The following is a 19743-nucleotide window of genomic DNA, read 5'->3' as shown; positions in this document are numbered from 1 at the left end:
GCTGCATCAAACCAGTCTCAGGACTGAAGACAACAACAAAAACAACAACAATCACATCAGAAACAGAGGACTTAGGAACATTTAGGAATGTGGAAATCTCACATACAGACATATGACACAAGTGCCACCCAATCACCTGATCACGTTCGAAGTCCATGAGTTCCGCAGAGTGCCCCATTCTTCTCTCTCACAATGTCTAATTACTACTGAGGTCGTTGATATGGAATACCTGGCAATAGGTGGCAGCACAATACACCTAATATGAAAAATGTACGTTTTTGGGGATGTCTGGGTACTCTCGATCACATAGTGTATCTGTTAACGTATTAGAATTGGCTGTGACAAGATGGACTAAGCTATCGCTGATACTAAGCTGTAAGAGAACATCAGGTGTTCAATATCTGTCATGTTACTATTTTCTGTTAAAAATGCCACATTAAAGTTGGCCGTTATGATGAATGATTTAGTTTTTCTAGACAGGTACGACAAGAGTGGTTCAATATGTCTCAAGAAAACATTCAGATATCCAGCAGGTGCCCTTTAAATTGACATGGATGTACAAATGCAGGTTGTAAATACATGGTTGATGACATATGTAAGTTTTTGTCTGGCCATTGTGGTATGCTCGGATAGCCTAATTGTCAGCCGAATACTTGTGATAAGTGGTAAATCCGGGTTTGCTAGCCACTCCATTATGCAGCTGATGGTTGTCCGTATTCACAATGTGACTACATTTCATGAAACGTTTGTTTTACACAAAATTAAGTACAAGAAAATTTTCGTGAGTGACATATTTCCTCAGCAAGAGAGATAAATCAGAGAATGCAAATTGAATTTGTGAACAAAAAAAGCTGCCGGTTTATAAAAATTCAAAATTGCAAATATTTTATTCTCTGCTAGAAATGATAGCCACTCAGGTCATTCAGTAAAATTCTTCCTGCAAGGTTTGCATACATACATACATACACACATACATACATGCATACATACATACATACATACATACATACATTAGTCCTTGTTCCATAGATCATGAATACAATATTTCATAATGATGTGGAACATGTCACTTTAACATAAGTTTTATTTACACTAATTAATTAATTAATTAATTGTGCCTCAGTAATGCCCTCTTTAATGAAATACAGTTGAATTCTGACTGAATTTTCCTCCCATAATCATCAGGAAAAATTGATGAGTAATGTTAGAGGTCAATACTGTCAGTTCAAAAATTGCATTCAAATAGTTACTGCATACAAGATATGAAAGCCTAATCAGAACTTTTCTTGAAGTTGTCATTTGATTTTCTTAAAGCTTTGTTGAACTGCTGTGTTGATTGTTGACTTCTGCATGTCCAATTACCATATTTTATGGACTACAAGATGCACTTTTTTCTTGAAAAAATTGCCTTCAAAATTCAGGTGCGTCTTATACTCAAAATAATATAAATATGTCCAATGTTTGATTTAAAATTCCCACCATTCTTAAAAATGGCCATATATACGATGTTGAGGGAAAGCTATCTCTATCTGGCAACAATGGATTCAACTGGTGTCAGCAGTGCACCAATGTGACGAACATGATTGTAGGGATTCACAAGCTTGCTAACACTTGTCTCCCTCCTGACCCACAATCAGAAACCCAGAACACTATCCGGCCTGTGATGCGCTATTGCAGTCTATGGTGCCAGTGAACTTGAATCGAAAGTGATTTGTGTTATCAGTAATAGCACAATATTTTTATTAGTAGCTGGTTCCGTAATGTAAAAAAAATGAAAAGTATTTGTATCATGCAGGGTCTAAATTGAAAGTAATAGCATATGCAGAAGAACATGGAAACAGAGCTGCTGATCTGCATTTCAGCCCTCCACCAACAGAAAAAAACCATTCACAATTGACGGTCTAGTAAAAAAGAACTGAAAAAAATTAGGAAGATTAAATGTTCAAATAGGACTGAATGTAAAATCGCCAAAACTAGAAGATGATGTATTGAAATGGATTAGGAGACACAATCAAAATGCCGTTGGAATTAATACAAAAATGATTCAAATACATGCTTGTAAGCTAGCACTACAGTGGAACTTAACAGACTCTAAGGATGGAGTTGGTTTGTGCTACAGGCCTATGAAGCATCATGGACTTTTCGTGCAAACCAAAACCAAATTATCTCAGAAAATGCCACAAGAGTATGAAGAGAAGATATTATTTTCCATCACTTTATTATTCAACATCAAAAGAAAAGCAGTGTAGAACTAAACGAAGTAAAGAATACGGACGAAACTCCTGTGACATTTCATGTGACACGTAACAGGACTGTTGCCATGAAAGATGCTAAAACTGTAACAATAAAAACAAGTGGACATGAAAAAATGCACTACACTTTTGTACTTCCGTGTTGTGCTGATGGTACTAAATTTAACCCAATGATCATTTTTAAGTGCAAAACAATGCAGAAACCTTCTGGTATACCCCCAGGTGTCATTGTTGACGTATGTGACAAGGGTTGGATGCACAAGGCTGGAATGAAATTATGGACAAACAGAATGTTCGAGAGAAGGAAAGATACTTTACTGAAGAACAGAGTGCAGCTGGCTCCATCTATCACAGTCCACACTACAGCCTTCCACCCTTGTGTCACTCCACCCTCTCTCCCGAACACAATTACTATGTCCTATACACCTAATTATGAAGGAAAATCCTTCAGCAGAGATAGGGAATGTGTGAAAGTACGCATTAACAAAAACCAGCTGTTAGGCATGCAATACATACATTGTATTAACAAATCAGTGCACTGCTAGGCAAAATGTAGCATACACAAATTAGCAGAAAAGGTATTCAGCTAAACTGGCAGTGTTGTGTGCAAGCTAAACTGGCAGTGTTGTGTGTGCAAGTTATAGTATTCTTGCAAAAAACAAAAATATTATCAAATTAAAGACTGTGCAAATTGTGAGAATGAAATTGTGAAGTTAAACAAACATGTTTCTAGCCTTCAGTTAATCAATAGCACACTAAGTGGTGGCACATTTAAACCTCAAAAAGAAGTGAATGAGCCATTAGGCAAACAAAAATCCAGTTTTTTCACCTAAAACTCGCAGTGGACTAAAATTTCTTATAAAAGCAGAAGTTTGAACACAAAAAAATCACCAGAGAGTGAACACATAGAACAACAGGTGGTTAAAAACAAATTAGAAGTTCTTTCTGTGACTGAAGAGACTGAATCAATACTAGTAACTGAAAATGAAGTTTCTAACAAATTGTGTTGACAGAATGGTGAAACAAGGTCTAAATTTAGCATTGGGAAAGACAGTGATGGTGAGAAACTCCGCATACTGCCCATTGCACATAATAATGAAACTAATGTGGAAGACACTATCAACCAAAATGTAAGTCGTCACAAGTATGAAAGTAGTATGTTAATTTTAACAGACAGCCATGGCAGAAACATGAAAAGACTTTTCAAAGAAAACAGGAAATGCTATGCAACAGGTATTGTTAAGCCAGGAGCAACAGTGAAAAGTATTATTAGTGTCAATCTGCATGACAAAATGTCAACAAAAAATTGATTATATGGTGTGTATTGCAGGGGCAAATGAAGTTGCAAAAAACAAATCAAATAACTGACTATCAGAACTAAATAAGTTCATATAACATAATAAAGAACATAATGCAATTTTTGCAACATTACCACATAGATGTGACTTATGCATCACTCATGTGCGAACAAAGAAGTACAGAAAAGTAATATTAAAATAAAACATATAAGTTCTTTGTTCAATGTAGGCAACAAACTAGAAGATGCCAGCATATTAGGCACAGAATGCATCTGAATTATGAAGGAAGAAATTTATATATGAAATCGTAAATGAAATTATTGAAAGCAGAGGTAAAAATAGCATAATAACGTGTGTGGGACTGATGTCACCAGCAGCAAAAACAACACCATCTCCAAGATAGGGGAAAAAAAACAGCAGTACCGTCAGTAGCAGAACCAGCAACTGTAGCAGAAGATGTGGCTGTCCCATACACAACAGAAAGATAACTAAGCGTTTTCTTATAGTGATTCACATGAGGGAAAAGTTGTCAAAACCATGTGAAAATCTCTCTCGTGTGTCCCAAGCAGAACTAACTAGTGTACTGAGAAAAACTACTCCTAACATACATACATATTCAATGGCGAATAAGTCTCATACTTTGTCCATAGTTCATCAGAATATAAGAGGCCTGAAGAATAAAATAGAATAACTGCTAATATACCGAAAAGATGAAGAATATGGAAGTGAACTTGATGTATACTGTGTATCTATGAATATCATATCACAAATGAAATCCACATGTTGCAGATTGGAAACTTCTGTTTAGCTGCTCATTACTGTAGATCTAGAATGAGAAATGTGGTGTTGCAATTTTTTTAAGGTGTGATGTATTACATAAAATCTCTAGATTTAAGAAAATGCTGAGCTAAGCACCCCTTTGAGGTGTGTGGCATCAAGATAACTTCAGGCAGTGTAACAGTTATTGTGCTGCCAACTTAAAGGGCACCTGCTGGATATCTGAATGCTTTTCTGAGACATATTGAATCACTCTTGTCACACCTGGCTAGAAGAATTAAATCATTCATCATAATGGGTGATTTTAATGTGTTCTTTTAACAGAAAATAAAAACAGAATGGATCTTGAACACCTGACATGCTCTTACAACTTAACATCAGTGGTACTCAGTCCAACTAGAGTTATATCTAGTTCTAGTACTTTAATAGATAACATACCCATAGAGGAGGATGCATATAATAACTGTGAAAAATATTATAAACAGCCTCTCTGATCATGATGGGCAGTTCCTCATCACAAACCAAATAATGTACAGTAGAGACATGATTATCCAGACCTCAGTAACACAGATCCATGATTATACAGACAGACTACCGCAAGCAAGTACCTCTGTACTGTTTAGTTCATGAACAGACAGTCTAGTCCACACTCTGTGTGGCAAGCAAACAGCAGAAATGCAAGAAGTTGAAACAGAAGGAAACATAGATGCAGAAAGTGATGCAGGACCACCTCAGGCTGATGCATTTCAAGCCATGGAAACAATTTTCAAATGGTTGAGAAACAAAAAATGGTTCAAAAAGCTGTGTGTTACTGTGTGCTAACTACAGTTACAATGAATTTGTGGTATAGCAGCAATGAAGAGAGAAAATTGTTTATGTCAGATGACAGTTAAAAATATCTTAAACAAAATTAAACTACAGTGACCGTTTTGTGACTTTCGCTAGGTATTCCACAATTAAGGTTGCAGTATTTTAGTAATATTAAGAAAATGTATGTGTGTATGAAAAGTATCTCTAATCTCTTTACAAACATTGATTTTTTTTATTTTAATAAGTTTAATTTGTTTTTCTTGTTTGAATAAACATCTAACATTATGTATTAATCCTGGAAAGATAACCATGTGACAACATACCTAAAAGGTAATCATATGTAGGTGACATGGGTTATGTTTCTATATGTAATAACACAAAAATCTCTTTCTTCATAAATTCAATTATCCAGATTTTCAGTTATGTAAATAACTTAAAACAACCTTTAGTCCAGTTAATTGAGTCTCCACTGTAATAAGAAAAAAATTTTCGTTTGGAAAAACATTGGGATTTCCTGTTTCTTGCAAGTGGGCTGAACTGTGGTTTATTTTCAAAGAATATTCTTAAGAATTTATTTTATTTACTAGCGATTCATCAGAAACATTAACACATTTAATCACACTATGTAAGCATGGAAGTAGTTGCCAGGGAGTAACTGATGAAATCATAACCAAATTCCTTTTAACAAATGGGAATTTTTCCTCACTTTAATAGTGCCTAAAAGCATTATAATCAGAAAGCACCCTCTAAATATCAAAGTTACAATTTATTCAGAGGCAGAAAGAAACAAGTTTTGACTGTATGAGCTTTAGGGCAGAGAACCTTGCCGTTCCCTTTTGACACAGCCATAGTTATGACCGCTCACAGCAGCCTCTGAAAGAGTACACCGGTGCAAATCTGCAACACACCTTGCCACCGAAGGTGCAACTTGATTTTAATTTCTAAGAAAAGTCTTATGGTGAAAGGGTGGCAACTTTATATACTAAAATGATCATTTAAATGAAGGCCCATGAAATGCAATCTTAGATAAAATTCTACAAGGTTGGCCAAACAATAGTTAAGATGCTCTACAGTACACAGATACTGCCTCTCAAGATCATAGGCTGTAATATCAAAGTTTCCAAAGATCAAAACATTTTTCAGGTATTAGGCCATTACACTCCAAGCAATAAATTCGTGAATGTAGAAGAGGGTATCAGTGATCATAAGTCAGTGGTTGCATCAATGACTACAAGTGTAATAAGAAATGCCAAGAAAGGAAGGAAAATATATTTGCTTAACAAGAGTGATAGGGCACAAATCGCAGAATATCTGAGTGACCACCATCAAACGTTCATTTCTGAGGAAGAGGATGTGGAACAAAAATGGAAAAAATTCAGAAACATCGTCCAGTACGCCTTAGATAAGTTCGTACCGACTAAGGTCCAAAGCGAGGGGAAAGATCCACCGTGGTATAACAATCATGTACGAAAGGTACTACGGAAACAAAGAAAGCTTCATCATAGGTTTAAGAGTAGTCGAATCATAGCTGATAAGGAAAAGCTGAACGAAGCGAAAAAGAGCGTAAAGAGAGCAATGAGAGAAGCATTCAACGAATTCGAACATAAAACATTGGCAAACAATCTAAACAAGAACCCTAAAAAGTTTTGGTCATATGTAAAATCGGTAAGCGGATCTAAATCCCCTATTCAGTCACTCGTTGACCACGATGGCACCGAAACAGAGGACGACCGAAGAAAGGCAGAAATACTGAATTCAGTGTTCCGAAACTGTTTCACTGCGGAAAATCGTAACACGGTCCCTGACTTCAGCCGTCGCACGGACGCCAAAATGGAAAATATTGAAATAAACGATATCGGAATTGAAAAACAACTGCTATCACTTAGTAGCGGAAAAGCATCCGGACCAGACGAGATACCCTTAAGATTCTACAGTGATTATGCTAAAGAACTTGCCCCCTTTCTATCAGCAATTTATCGTAGATCGCTGGAAGAACGTAAAGTACCTAGCGACTGGAAGAAAGCGCAGGTCGTTCCCATTTTCAAGAAGGGTCATAAATCAGATGCGAATAATTATAGGCCTATTTCGCTTACGTCAATCTGTTGTAGAATAATGGAACATGTTTTGTGTTCTCGTATTATGACGTTCTTAGATAATACAAATCTCCTTCATCATAACCAACATGGATTCCGCAAACAGAGATCATGTGAAACTCAGCTCGCCCTATTTGCCCAAGAAATTCACAGTGCCGTAGACACTGGCGAGCAGATTGATGCCGTATTCCTGGACTTCAGGAAGGCATTTGATACGGTTCCGCACTTACGTTTAATGAAAAAAATACGAGCTTACGGAATATCGGACCAGGTTTGTGATTGGATTCAGGATTTCCTAGAAGAAAGAACACAACATGTCATTCTTAACGGTTCAAAATCTGCAGATGTAGAGGTAATTTCGGGAGTACCGCAAGGAAGCGTGATAGGACCTTTATTGTTTACAATATACATAAATGACTTAGTTGACAACATCGGTAGCTCCGTGAGGCTATTTGCAGATGACACGGTTGTCTACAAGAAAGTAGCAACATCAGAAGACTCGTACGTACTCCAGGAAGACCTGCAGAGGATTAATGCATGGTGCGACAGCTGGCAGCTTTCCCTAAACGTAGATAAATGTAATATAATGCGCATACATAGGGGCAGAAATCCATTCCAGTACGATTATGCCATAGGTGGTAAATCATTGGAAGCAGTAACGACCGTAAAATACTTAGGAGTTACTATCCGGAGCGATCTGAAGTGGAATGATCACATAAAACAAATAGTGGGAAAAGCAGGCGCCAGGTTGAGATTCATAGGAAGAATTCTAAGAAAATGTGACTCATCGACGAAAGAAGTAGCTTACAAAACGCTTGTTCGTCCGATTCTTGAGTATTGCTCATCAGTATGGGACCCTTACCAGGTGGGATTAATAGAAGAGATAGACATGATCCAGCGAAAAGCAGCGCGATTCGTCATGGGGACATTCAGTCAGCGCGAGAGCGTTACGGAGATGCTGAACAAGCTCCAGTGGCGGACACTTCAAGAAAGGCGTTACGCAATACGGAGAGGTTTATTATCGAAATTACGAGAGAGCACATTCCGGGAAGAGATGGGCAACATATTACTACCGCCCACATATATCTCGCGTAATGATCACAACGAAAAGATCCGAGAAATTAGAGCAAATACGGAGACTTACAAGCAGTCGTTCTTCCCACGCACAATTCGTGAATGGAACAGGGAAGGGGGGATCAGATAGTGGTACAATAAGTACCCTCCGCCACACACCGTAAGGTGGCTCGCGGAGTATAGATGTAGATGTAGATGTAGAACACACCATATCCGACAAACATGAGAGAGGCAGCTACTGACGTACGGTTGATTGATAGGGAGATTACTGAAAAATCCGAACTGCAGGTTGCACTAACCCCCCCTATTGCACAAGGGAAAAACGGACCACCCAATTTATAAACAACCACCTTCCTGCGGGTGGGCAAACTAAGAAGAATGGTGGGACGACCCCAAAGCAAAATGGCTGGTAACCTCACCAAGAAAACAAGTAAAATTTAACGAGAGTAAATCGAACAAGATATCACAAACCACTTAACTTCTAATAAACTGTGATTTCTTGAGAAGACCTTGCACAGAACCCCCAAATCGCTCTCCGGTACCGTCCGCTGCCAGCCACTTCAACGGATGCAGGAAGGCGTGCCGATCTCCTGTCTCACGGCATCACAACTCGCACCGGCCAGACTGATGTCATGGTTTGACTCCTGTTGCTCCCGTGTCGACTGCATAGTCACTACCCCTCGTTATAAGCCATGGACCACTGGACTCACATGGTGACCTCACATGCGCTGATGCTGATGCGCTTGTGTCTCAGTGTGCAACTGACCAACTGATCGATCCAACCGCCAATGACCGTTGCCTGAGCAAACTAGAGCAGACTGGCAGCCTAACGTGCAGACTCAGATGCAGGAACTAAGCACCGACCGGGCGACCACTCGCTGAGTTCTCTTACTGGCAGAGTGGAAAGACTCTCATTTTGCTGGCTGATCAGAATGACAGACATTCTAGCACTCCGAACGACAGACAGACACTAACTGCCTAACAAATGTGGACAAGAGACAGACTAGCAAGCTGGGGACAAGAGATTGACCCAGACTGACTGACTGGCGAGCTCACAGTGCTCCTTAAATGCACATGAACAGGCAACCTTTACCCTTTCCCACCAGAGGGAACACCAAAGCTGTGATTGCCACAGCGACGCCACCGCCAGAAATGGAGGGTGACTGCTTCACACTACGTGCTGCGGCGTGCTCTTCAAACAGCAATTTTTACCACGACTCATTTCTCTTTCCAGGAACATTGGAATTGTGGTTCTATCATTCATAGTTTGGAATCAATAAATGTTTGAAACCTGTTCCTTCTTTTTGGGTAGCTCTGTATATACACACAATGATTTCTATAATATGCGTGGATGTAGAAGATCCACAATTTTTACCACGGCTCATGGGCAACTTATCATAAGGCTAACCAAGCACACCTCACAACTCGACAAAAACTTCCCTATGTCGTCAACTGCATGTGTACACCCTGCACTCGTACATCCATTATGTATATTACTGAATGGGAGAGACAATTTTCAATTGGAATAAGCTGTCCAGTGTCAACAGATGCCTGTGATATTGCACTGCCTCTGTTGTTTGGAAGCATGGGCTCGAGTCCCAGCCCAGCACAAATTTTCATTGTGATAATTTCACTATACAGCTGATGATTGTGCGTATTCACCACTGCAAATACTGTCAATATGTTCTCAGCCTTCCAAAAATGATTTGTGTCAATAAAAATATTGTGCTCTTGATCAGGAATGTTTCAGATACGCCTATTTCAACTTTTCCAAGGTGACACTCATAGGTTCCCCAAGTTTAACACAAAACGTGATGGCATAAAGTTGTTCTAAATTCTGTTATTTCATTTTTGTAACACACAATAAAAACGCAGCTTTGCTGATGGTGCTCTAAGAAGTCGTGTGATTATTGTACATAACTGAAACTTGGACTGAGCATCTGGAAAGGATGAACACACTGGTCTACACAAGTAGAACAACACAGCATTGCCAGATTGCTTACAGTCTTGTCAGTCTCATTACTTTTCTCACACACTTTGTATTTGTATTTTCCTTTGCATTATGTTTGTGGCATAATGCTAAAAGTTATTTTGTTTGCTAGTAAAGTATATTTTTTGTGTGAATACAACACACACACACACACACACACACACACACACACACACACACAGTATATGTTAAAAATTAATGAAAGTGCATGGTGTATGGTATAGATTCAACAAAATAAGCAAATAACTCATATTTACTTGCTGTTTTTAAGTTGTTAGTTGTTTGTTTCTTGTAACTCATGTCATTCATAACATCAATAAATTTCAGAGTCGTCAGTGTGTTCCATGTCAAGCCAGTCAAGTGGTATTAGTGAGACCTCAGGCAGCAGTGTTCACTGGCACAATCGAGATTTCAAGATAATCCTGGATATGAAAACAGGCAACCAACAGCCCGTGACTGTACATTTGGTTGCCCCTAACATGCAGGAAAAGGCAGCATGGATTAGTGACATCAGCCAGGTCATTCATTCAAATATAGATGTTTCATCTGTTGCATAGCTGTTCAAAAGAGTTCATTTTTGTATTACAAGTGCTGACAGTGTGGTCTCCAGACATTTATTATTGTGTTATTAGTCTAGAAATGTTGTAATATCTGATCAAAATTATTCCCTTTACTTCAAAGTATTTTTTGAGACCCTCATCATTTATTACAACATTGATGTGGATTATTGTGTTGTGATTGCAATCTATTATTAGTTCTTTCATTTTATTGTTTCCAAAGTGTACAAAGACATTACCAATGCCCGTGACATACTTTTTCGTTTCCACCAGTAAGCCATTTTTACTAAAATAAAGTTTATCCATACCTTCTCTTTTGATGTACTTAGATTTTGTGGTAGGGAAGTGTATTATACTAAACTCACTGGAAAGCTATTAGTCTCTCTCTTAGAAGAGCACACTAGTTGCTTTGGAGTGATGTAGGTGGCATTGAACTGATGCTAGGTGGTCATGTGACCCTCCACCGCTAACTTAAGTCATGGCAGTGAAGTGGTGTGTATATGCTAGTCAGTTGTACAGAATCAATGTACTAAGACTGAGCGATGTGGATACATGACAGAACAACTGTCATATTTGGACGTATCTATGGCTACACTGAAACTGAAGTTACTTCATTTATTGGTTTATGAGTACGAACTATCCAGCGTGACTGCAAGGAATGGCGTAGTATTCACAACTTTGTTACATGGCATAAGAACATTGTCCTTACCAACAGGGACCAGAGCCTTGTCAGAGACAGTTGGTTTCAAATACAACAGGAATTTTGACTGTCAGTGAATGCATCTACATGTCAATCAGTTTCCAAGCAAACACTGCAAAGGGAGTTGCATGCAGTGCACATTTATACTCAGATACCTCACAGAAGGCCATCTCTCATGGCGTCACATAAAGGTTGCACATTTTCAAAGGGTCAAATGACATAGATACTGGATATTTGCTGACTGGAGGGCTGTAGTGTGGTCTTATGAATCACCATACTGCCTCGTTTCAAATGGTGCAAGATGCTGAGTGCACAGCCATGTTCACAGGGCTGCATGCATACATTCCTGGTTGACAAACACTCTGGCACTTTATCATATCTTGACTGGGCTGCTTTATCTCCTAATCTTAATTCCATAGAAAATGTCTAGGTCACTGTGGCAATGTACAGTAGTTCAGCACAGTCTGGTAGCTGTACAGGATCTAATCATCAATGAGTGGTTTCAGCTGGGTATGGCTTTCCTGGAGGAACTTGTGGACTCTTTTCTAAAGTGATTTGAGGCCATTATCTGGGCTTGTGGCAATGTGCACAGTATTAGTGTGTTGTATTGTGGGAGTGGCTAATATTTTGTTCAGTATGTTTATTATTGATATATTTATTGTTAGATGAGTAGCTTATGTATCTTATACTCTATTTTCATAACACACAGTGAAGCAGAATCACATTTTCCTTGACCTGAATATGTTAGTTATTTCATTTACTTACTTATTTAGCTTATGGATACATCAATTTAATTACTATTTACAGTTATCTACAGTTATAAACTAATGCCCAGGCCATGCTGCACAGGTAGATAACACCAGGCAGGTTTTGGAAGATGAGGGGCAACAAAATGAAGAAGACAGAGGCCCTAAGATATTCAAATGAGAACTGGAGAAAGCAGTTTAGGAGCTCTATGAAAACATTATGCTGAGGCACTGAAAATCGTAGGTCCAAATTCAATTCCCAAATTGACTAAGGTAGTATACAAAATTGATGACACAGGAATTTGGTCGTGAGATCTATTCAAGGCCATTCTAGTACCTTTACTTAAAAAGTGCAATGCAAAGACTATAGGACAGTTAGTATATCAGTCATGACTAAGGTAATGCTCCTGACAGAGCACAAAAAAGGCAAATATGCCCTTCTCTAAAAGATTCAGACGGAAGAGTGGGGAAGCAGCTCCCTCAATCCTCATTCCACCTTCCTCATCAAAAATTTTGGCATGTGAACAAATTTGTGCTGTTTTAACACAGAAAATTCTGAATTCTTATATGCAGTCTTGTTGTGAAGTCTTCATACTCAACATCTCCCTCTCACTGCCACTGTCTATATGTCTCTCTTCCATTGTCTCCTTTCTCTCAGACTGGCACTTTCTCCCATCTGCCCCTCCCACTGTTGCTGTCTTCAACCCTTTCTCTTGATCTTCCTTACCTTTGTCTCCTTCTTTGCCACTTTTGCTGGCAAGTCCAACTTTCATTGAGTCCAGCTGTCATTGTCTTTTCCCGTTCTCTTTTGCTCCTGTTGCCACAGTCTCCTTCTTTCTTGCTCACAATCTGCTGCTATCTTTCTTTTTGTTCACTATTATCTTCTCTCGGGGACAGTTTGCTCAGGGTTTTGACCCCAAAATTGGGAAACTTTAATACGTAGGAGTAAGGAATGTGGGAAAGTGCACAAACATCTTTTGTGGAAGTTTACTGGTTGTGTGGGGTGGGGGTGGGGATGGGGATGGGGGTGGGGGGGGATGGGGGTCGGGGTGGGGATGGGGATGGGGGTGGGGGTGGGGGGATGGGGGTTGGGGCGGGGGGAAGGTAGTGAGTCCAACCAACCCTATGTATCGTCTCCACCCATCTTTCTTTTTCATTTCCACTGTCTCCTCTCTCTTTTGCTCCCACTGCTACTGCTACTGTCTCCATCTATCTCTCTTTCTCATACACTGTCACTGACCATCACTACCTCTACTTCTTTTGGCTGCCAATGATGTTATCTTCAACCATCTCTCTTTCTCTTTCACTGCCACTTTCTCTCTCCAGCCATCACTGTCTCCTTTCTCTTTCTCTCCCACCGACAATGTCTCCTCTTTGTTCTACTGCCACTGTCTCTATGCTACTCTCTTTCAGCACAGAAAACATGAATATGTCCACTCACAAAAATTTTTGGTGAGGAAGGCAGGATGACAATTGAGGCAGCTGGTTCCCAACTCTTTTGTCAGACTCTTTTAAAAGGGAGCCTATTTGCTTCTTTCATGCTGTGACAGAAGCATCTTGTAGCTAGTTTTCCCTTTTACAGCAGGGTCTGCTGCTTACATAAAACAAATTCTGCAGGTCAGTAAAGTGCTGACAGTTTATTTATATGCTTCCACATATCTTCACACTTTGAGAACATATAAAAATCAAGTAAGTATGTATATTATAAAGTTAACACAAAATTGTCTCCCATTCTATACAAGTTCACTTTACACTGTGTTACATAAAAATGCAAATTTTTAGGCAACACCTACAGAGTATCCAAAAATGCAGTGTTTGATCTGCAAGTACAAAGAACTTTGTATGACAAAATAATTTTTTGTAAGGTGCTTATTCTGCCAGATGGTACTATCAAATAATTTCCAGGTCAAGTCAGACTGTATAGCATGAAGTGCCCATTGTACAGAGACAGTGTGTTTTAAAGTTTTACTGATGAAAAAATGGTGATTAAAAATGCAGTTTGGTGACTTCATAACTCTTGATATGGCCCCAGAACCCTGACCATTTGTTCACTATGCCACTTAATTATACGAATATATACGGTAATTTTGAACCTAGGGATCTTGGTAATGGAGAATGATATCGAAAAAAGTTTATAGGTTCCCTGAGAACATGTGGTAAAAATTCCAGTGATTTGGCATGAATGGGCATTATAGATGCATCACGACAGGTGGTGCTTTTGATACCCAAAAATCATGGTTTTTTTAGTTTTCTCAGGAAACATCAATGAACAAATGGGGGTTTTATAAACAACCCAAGATCCACCCTCGATCACATCTATTGCATAAGACCCTACTGAATAGCTCAGTTTTGCCTGGGCTAGAGTAAGTATGCAATGTTTAAATTTTGACACTGTACTGTAGGATAGCTACAGGATGGCCAGTCTTCTGACAGTTGTACAAATGGTCACTAGGCTAAGGCCTATCCAAAACACTTAACCACTTCTCTCTGTGAGCAATAGAATATGAAATATAACCACCTAAATAATCACATTTTTTCATGTGACTTTTTGGAACATATTAGTACTGTGCACAGTTGTGCAAGGATCAGTACAGCAGTGAAACATAAACAGTTGGAAAGAAAGAAGAAAGATATTTAGAAAGTTTTGAAGTGTGTCTATGGAGAAGAATGTTTAAGGTGAAGTGGACTGACTGACTTAAGTGTGAAAATGTAATGAAGAAAAGAGGGGAAGAACAATGATAATGCGAAGTGCTCAGAAAGAAAAAAAATCTTGGGTGGGACATATACTGCACAGGAATTGTTTGCAATAATGAATTATAAAGAGGAAAGTGGAAAAATGAAAGGAAGAGGTGGAACAGAATTTGAATGATGGATGATATTAAATGTAGATGAACCTACAAACAAATGGAGGAAAAAATGCCCAGAACAGTATGTGATAGAGAACCTCCAGCTGTAACCTGTCATACGATAGGTACACTAAAGAAGAACCTGGGCCACAAGTGTAGTCTATTGACCCCTCTGTCATCAGCAGGAACTCTGTTGGATAACCATGGAATGTTCTCAGAGGCATTCTTGTACTAAATGATAAGCAGTCTGCTTTTCAGTGTACGCTCACAACTTGGAGGAGTTATTTCCTTCCACTTGTGCAGGGAATTGGCACATCTGCCGGGATTGGTTCTTATTTGGTTAAGAGCTGACCAGATCTTGCGTAGCAGTTCTTGATCAATATGCATGAGATCTTAAGTTGTTTTGTTGTAGCATTAATCTGATGCGTATATCTCCAGCAGTCATTAGTATTAAAGCCATTCCAAACTAACATCCTTGCAGTTTCCAGCGTGGGTGATGAGAATGAAGCCTTCCTCTCCTGATGGTTGGCATGTCTGTGTGAACAGGGAGGTGGGGATTTTCTGTAATTTTTTGTATGCCTGTACAAGTGCATTTTTCCACTACGGAGATAGAGGTACTATGTGGCTAAGCAACGGTAGCTAGAAAGTAGGCGTGGATCTCATTGTACCCATTATAATATGCAAAGTATAGTTATTAACTTACACAGGTGTTACCCAGTAGATACACATATATAGCTGACAAAACATACTGATTTGACACATAAGCACCAACCGTGCTTCTTACCATTACAAGGACAAAGTTGCAGTCAACTATCTTTATGAAGTTTTGATATGGTAAAGAAGATGCACATCTTACTTTCACAAAACTAGAAATAGTAATTGCTTCTCGTACCGATTTCCATGCACTTATTGGTTGAATCTACTTTTCCATTCAGATGTGTAGAACATTGCACCCTATGCTTGCTGACTGAGAAAGCTGCAAATAGTCTTCAATTATGAAAGAAAAAATTTCAGACATCCAAATATTATGCTATTCACTTCCATCTACCTCACACAGACTTTCTTTAGTATCCTAAATAGCAAACATAAATAATGTTTTCCAAGAGAGTCTCTTAAATAGTGATTTTCCAGCATTATGATGGTCAAGGGAATAAGTGAAACTTGATGCCATATAGTATAGTTTCATAAAAATATTTCGCTTGTTCCTGTAAACAAGCAATAGTAATCACTTGGAATATTTTGTAGACATTGTCTTCAATTAATGTCTTAATTCATTAGAGGTCATATGTTCTTTAGAAATACTGCTGAGTCTTCCCTATCTGCCAAACAAATGACATTTAAGAGTACTCTTACTCTGTAATACATAGAGCACAGTCTGATAAATAAAAACACTACTTAATGACCAAATTCTGTTAATGAAAAATTTTCATACCATCAGTAAGTGAACTTATAGTTCCTCTCTTAAATACCACCACTCCATTATGGTTAATGATTTCAGCTATGAAGACAAGTTGATTTCCATCAAACGATTACTATATTTTACAGACTATAAGTTGCACTTTTTTCTTTGCAAAGTTAACTCCAAAATTCAGGTGCAACTTATACTCAAAATTAATATAAAAATATCCAGCATTTGTTTTAAAATTCCTGCCAGTCTTAAAAATGACCATATATTCAATGGCGTGGAGAACCTATGTCTGTTTGGCAACAGTGTATTCAACTGGCAGCAGCAATTAACTGATGCAACAAACAAGAGTTGTAGGGATTCACAAGCTTGCTAACACTGTCTCCTGCCTGCTCCACCATCATAAACCCAGAACACTGTCTAGCCTTTGATGCGCCATTGCAGTCTATGGTGCTAGTGAATGTGAATTGAAAGTGATTTGTATTATCAGTAACAGTACAATATTTTTGTTAGTAACTAGTTTTGCGATGTTAAAAAAAAAGAAGGTATTCATATGATGTGGATTATAAATTGAAAGTAATAGCATATGTAGAAGATCATGGAACAGAGCAGCTGAGCAGCATTTCAGGCCTCCACCAACAGAAAAAAACCATTTACGATTGGTAGTCTAGTAAAGAAGAACTGCAAAAAATGAGGAAGGCTAAATGTGCAAATAGATGACTGAATATAAAACGACCAAAACTAGAAAATGATGTATTCAAAGGGATCAAGGACACTCTCAAAATGTCACTGGAATTAACACAAAAATGATTCAAATACATGTTTGTTAGTGCTACAGTGGAACCTAACATACTTTAAGGGCATGGTTGCACTTAGTACATGGACCAAAACCAAAATATCTTGGAAAGTTCCACAAGAGTATGAAGAGAAAATTTATATTTTCATTGCTTTATTATTCAACACTGAAAGGAAACCAGTGTGGGACTAAGCCAAATAGTGAATGTGGATGAAACTCCTCAGACATGTGTCAAGTAACAGAACTGTTGCCATGCAAGATGCTAAAACTGTAACTATAAAAACAAGTGAAAATGAAAAAAATGCACTACACTGTCATCCTTTCATGTTGTGCTGATGCTACTAAACTTAATCCAGTGATCATTTTCAAGCACAAAACAATGCCAAAACCTTCTAAAATACTGCCAGGTGTATTGTTCACGTACATGACAAGGGTAGGATGGATGAGGCTGGTATGAAATTGTGGATTAACAGAGAGCGGGAAAGAAGGAAAGGTACTTTATTGAAAAGAATTCTCTTCTTGTGGTAGATCAGTTCAGCTGTCATTTGAAAAATTATGTGAAAGAGAAATTCATCATCATCATCATCATCATTTAAGACTGGGGAAATACTGAGTTTCCCATTATTCCAGGAGGACTTACTTCACAATTGCAACCTCTAGGTGTGTCAATAAATAAACCATTTAAGGTGTAAATCAGAGCGGAACGGAACAATTGGATGATGGATGAAACCCAACCTGATTTCACACCAAAGGGAGTGCTAAGACAACATTCAACCAAACATCTGTGTCAGTGGATAAAACAGTCATGGCTTAGAGTGAGAGAAAACATTTTTCATAAATCTTTCAAGAAGTGGTATAAGTAACGCTCTCAATGGCAGTGATGACCATTTTACTAATGAGGAGGACAAAGATGACAATGAAGAGGAAGAAGAAGCAGAAGAAGAAAGTTCAGATGACAGTTTTCAGGGATTTTAAAGGTATATCATCTCTATCTCTTCTTTGATATTAAAGTATTTTAATTGTAATGTAAAATGTGGTCAGGATTGTTTGGAAAAAGGTAAAGGGTATCTAATACACTGCTGGTGTCACGCATATTCTGCACACTCATAAATTCAGCTTACATATACGCTAACGATAATCAGAGTTGCAACGCAGGCAAAATTATTAGGAAAAATGGGTACAGTTTTGTTTGCAATTGTTTAATTACATTATACAATCTCGCAACTAGCTCAAAGATAATCAGTAGTAGCATGAAACTATTACTGGTATTGCCCAATAAATTAATTGTTGCAAAGAGAGAGATGGTGTAACCTCCTACATAGTGTAAGGATTTGTGCTCATGATAAATAATTGCATTTGTATCACACTGGCTTCAGTTTGGTTAAGCATTTACTTGACAGAAATAAATTTAATTGTGAACTTAAAGAGACTGTGAAGCAAACGTAAGTCTTATTGCCTACTGCAGTTAAATTTATCTATGCAGTTCCATAAAAATTCTAATAAAATGAACTTTGCAAATACTAAAGCCTAAAAACTGTTTTCAGTATTCAAAGTATTTTTTGTGTTAACTTGAGGATGAAGCCCAATATTAAATATTTTAATTAAATTCTACATAATGGTCACCTGTGCACCATCATGACAAAGGAAAGCCAGATGGGCAATCTTCTATAAACTCCACTCTAAATAATTATTTTCACTTAAATTTTTCCAGAGGGAGGGAGAGGTTTTGAATAACAGGAGAAACTTGCTTTTTACCATATATTGCAAGGGAAAATACATACATAAAATACTTAGTGTGTAGGAACAGCTAAGCAACTTAATTCTTCAATGGCAGAGACAAAAGTAGGCTTAGACCTTTGAACCAAGTCTTTTTTTAACATTAATGAGATAGGATTTCCATGGTTACAAAGAATGTCTTTACATTGTATAGTTATTTTCTGATACTAAAATATGTATTTTATTAACATTTTTAACACAAAAAATACCCTATTAATGAGTTGTAGGGTTTATAAGTATCTGTCATATTAGCTATGCTTTTTATTGGCAGAAATACACTCAGTTTTGTACTTTCTTTACACTTCACATTTACACATCTGGTATAGATCTAGTTTAATTTTTATAGGGCTACCCAGGAGACATCACAATGATCAGTTCTGTTGTATACATTAAGAATTTTTTTTAGTCTGGCTTTCTAATAATAAAAATGATAAAAATATAATTTAAAAATATACTTGAAACTTAAGGTGCATCTTATAGTCCATAGCATCTTATATTCTGTAAAATGTGGTGGATAAAAGAGATTATACTTCTACAGAAAGCCAGAAGAAAAAAACAGACACTATTGGTAACACTTTTTGCTTGCCCCTCTGTGATCAGTGAAAGTTGGCTGACTTGGAGCT

The 19743-nt window shown here is 37.9% G+C and overlaps 1 protein-coding gene across 1 annotated transcript in view; it reads left to right on the top strand.

Annotated features, from left to right (window-relative positions):
- The window catches only part of LOC126095334 (ras-specific guanine nucleotide-releasing factor 2-like), a 1914760-nt gene that overhangs the window by 1321248 nt on the left and 573769 nt on the right, over positions 1 to 19743 (top strand). Inside the window, exon 12 of the mRNA XM_049910139.1 lies at positions 10622 to 10812. Within this exon, the coding sequence (XP_049766096.1) occupies positions 10622 to 10812 (191 nt within the window). The remainder of the gene's footprint in view (positions 1 to 10621; positions 10813 to 19743) is intronic.

Source organism: Schistocerca cancellata, chromosome 8 (genome assembly GCF_023864275.1).
Source record: "Schistocerca cancellata isolate TAMUIC-IGC-003103 chromosome 8, iqSchCanc2.1, whole genome shotgun sequence".
Classification (NCBI taxonomy): domain Eukaryota; kingdom Metazoa; phylum Arthropoda; class Insecta; order Orthoptera; family Acrididae; genus Schistocerca; species Schistocerca cancellata.
The sequence above is the reverse complement of the archived record's forward strand: the minus strand, read 5'-3'. Positions and strand labels throughout refer to the sequence as shown.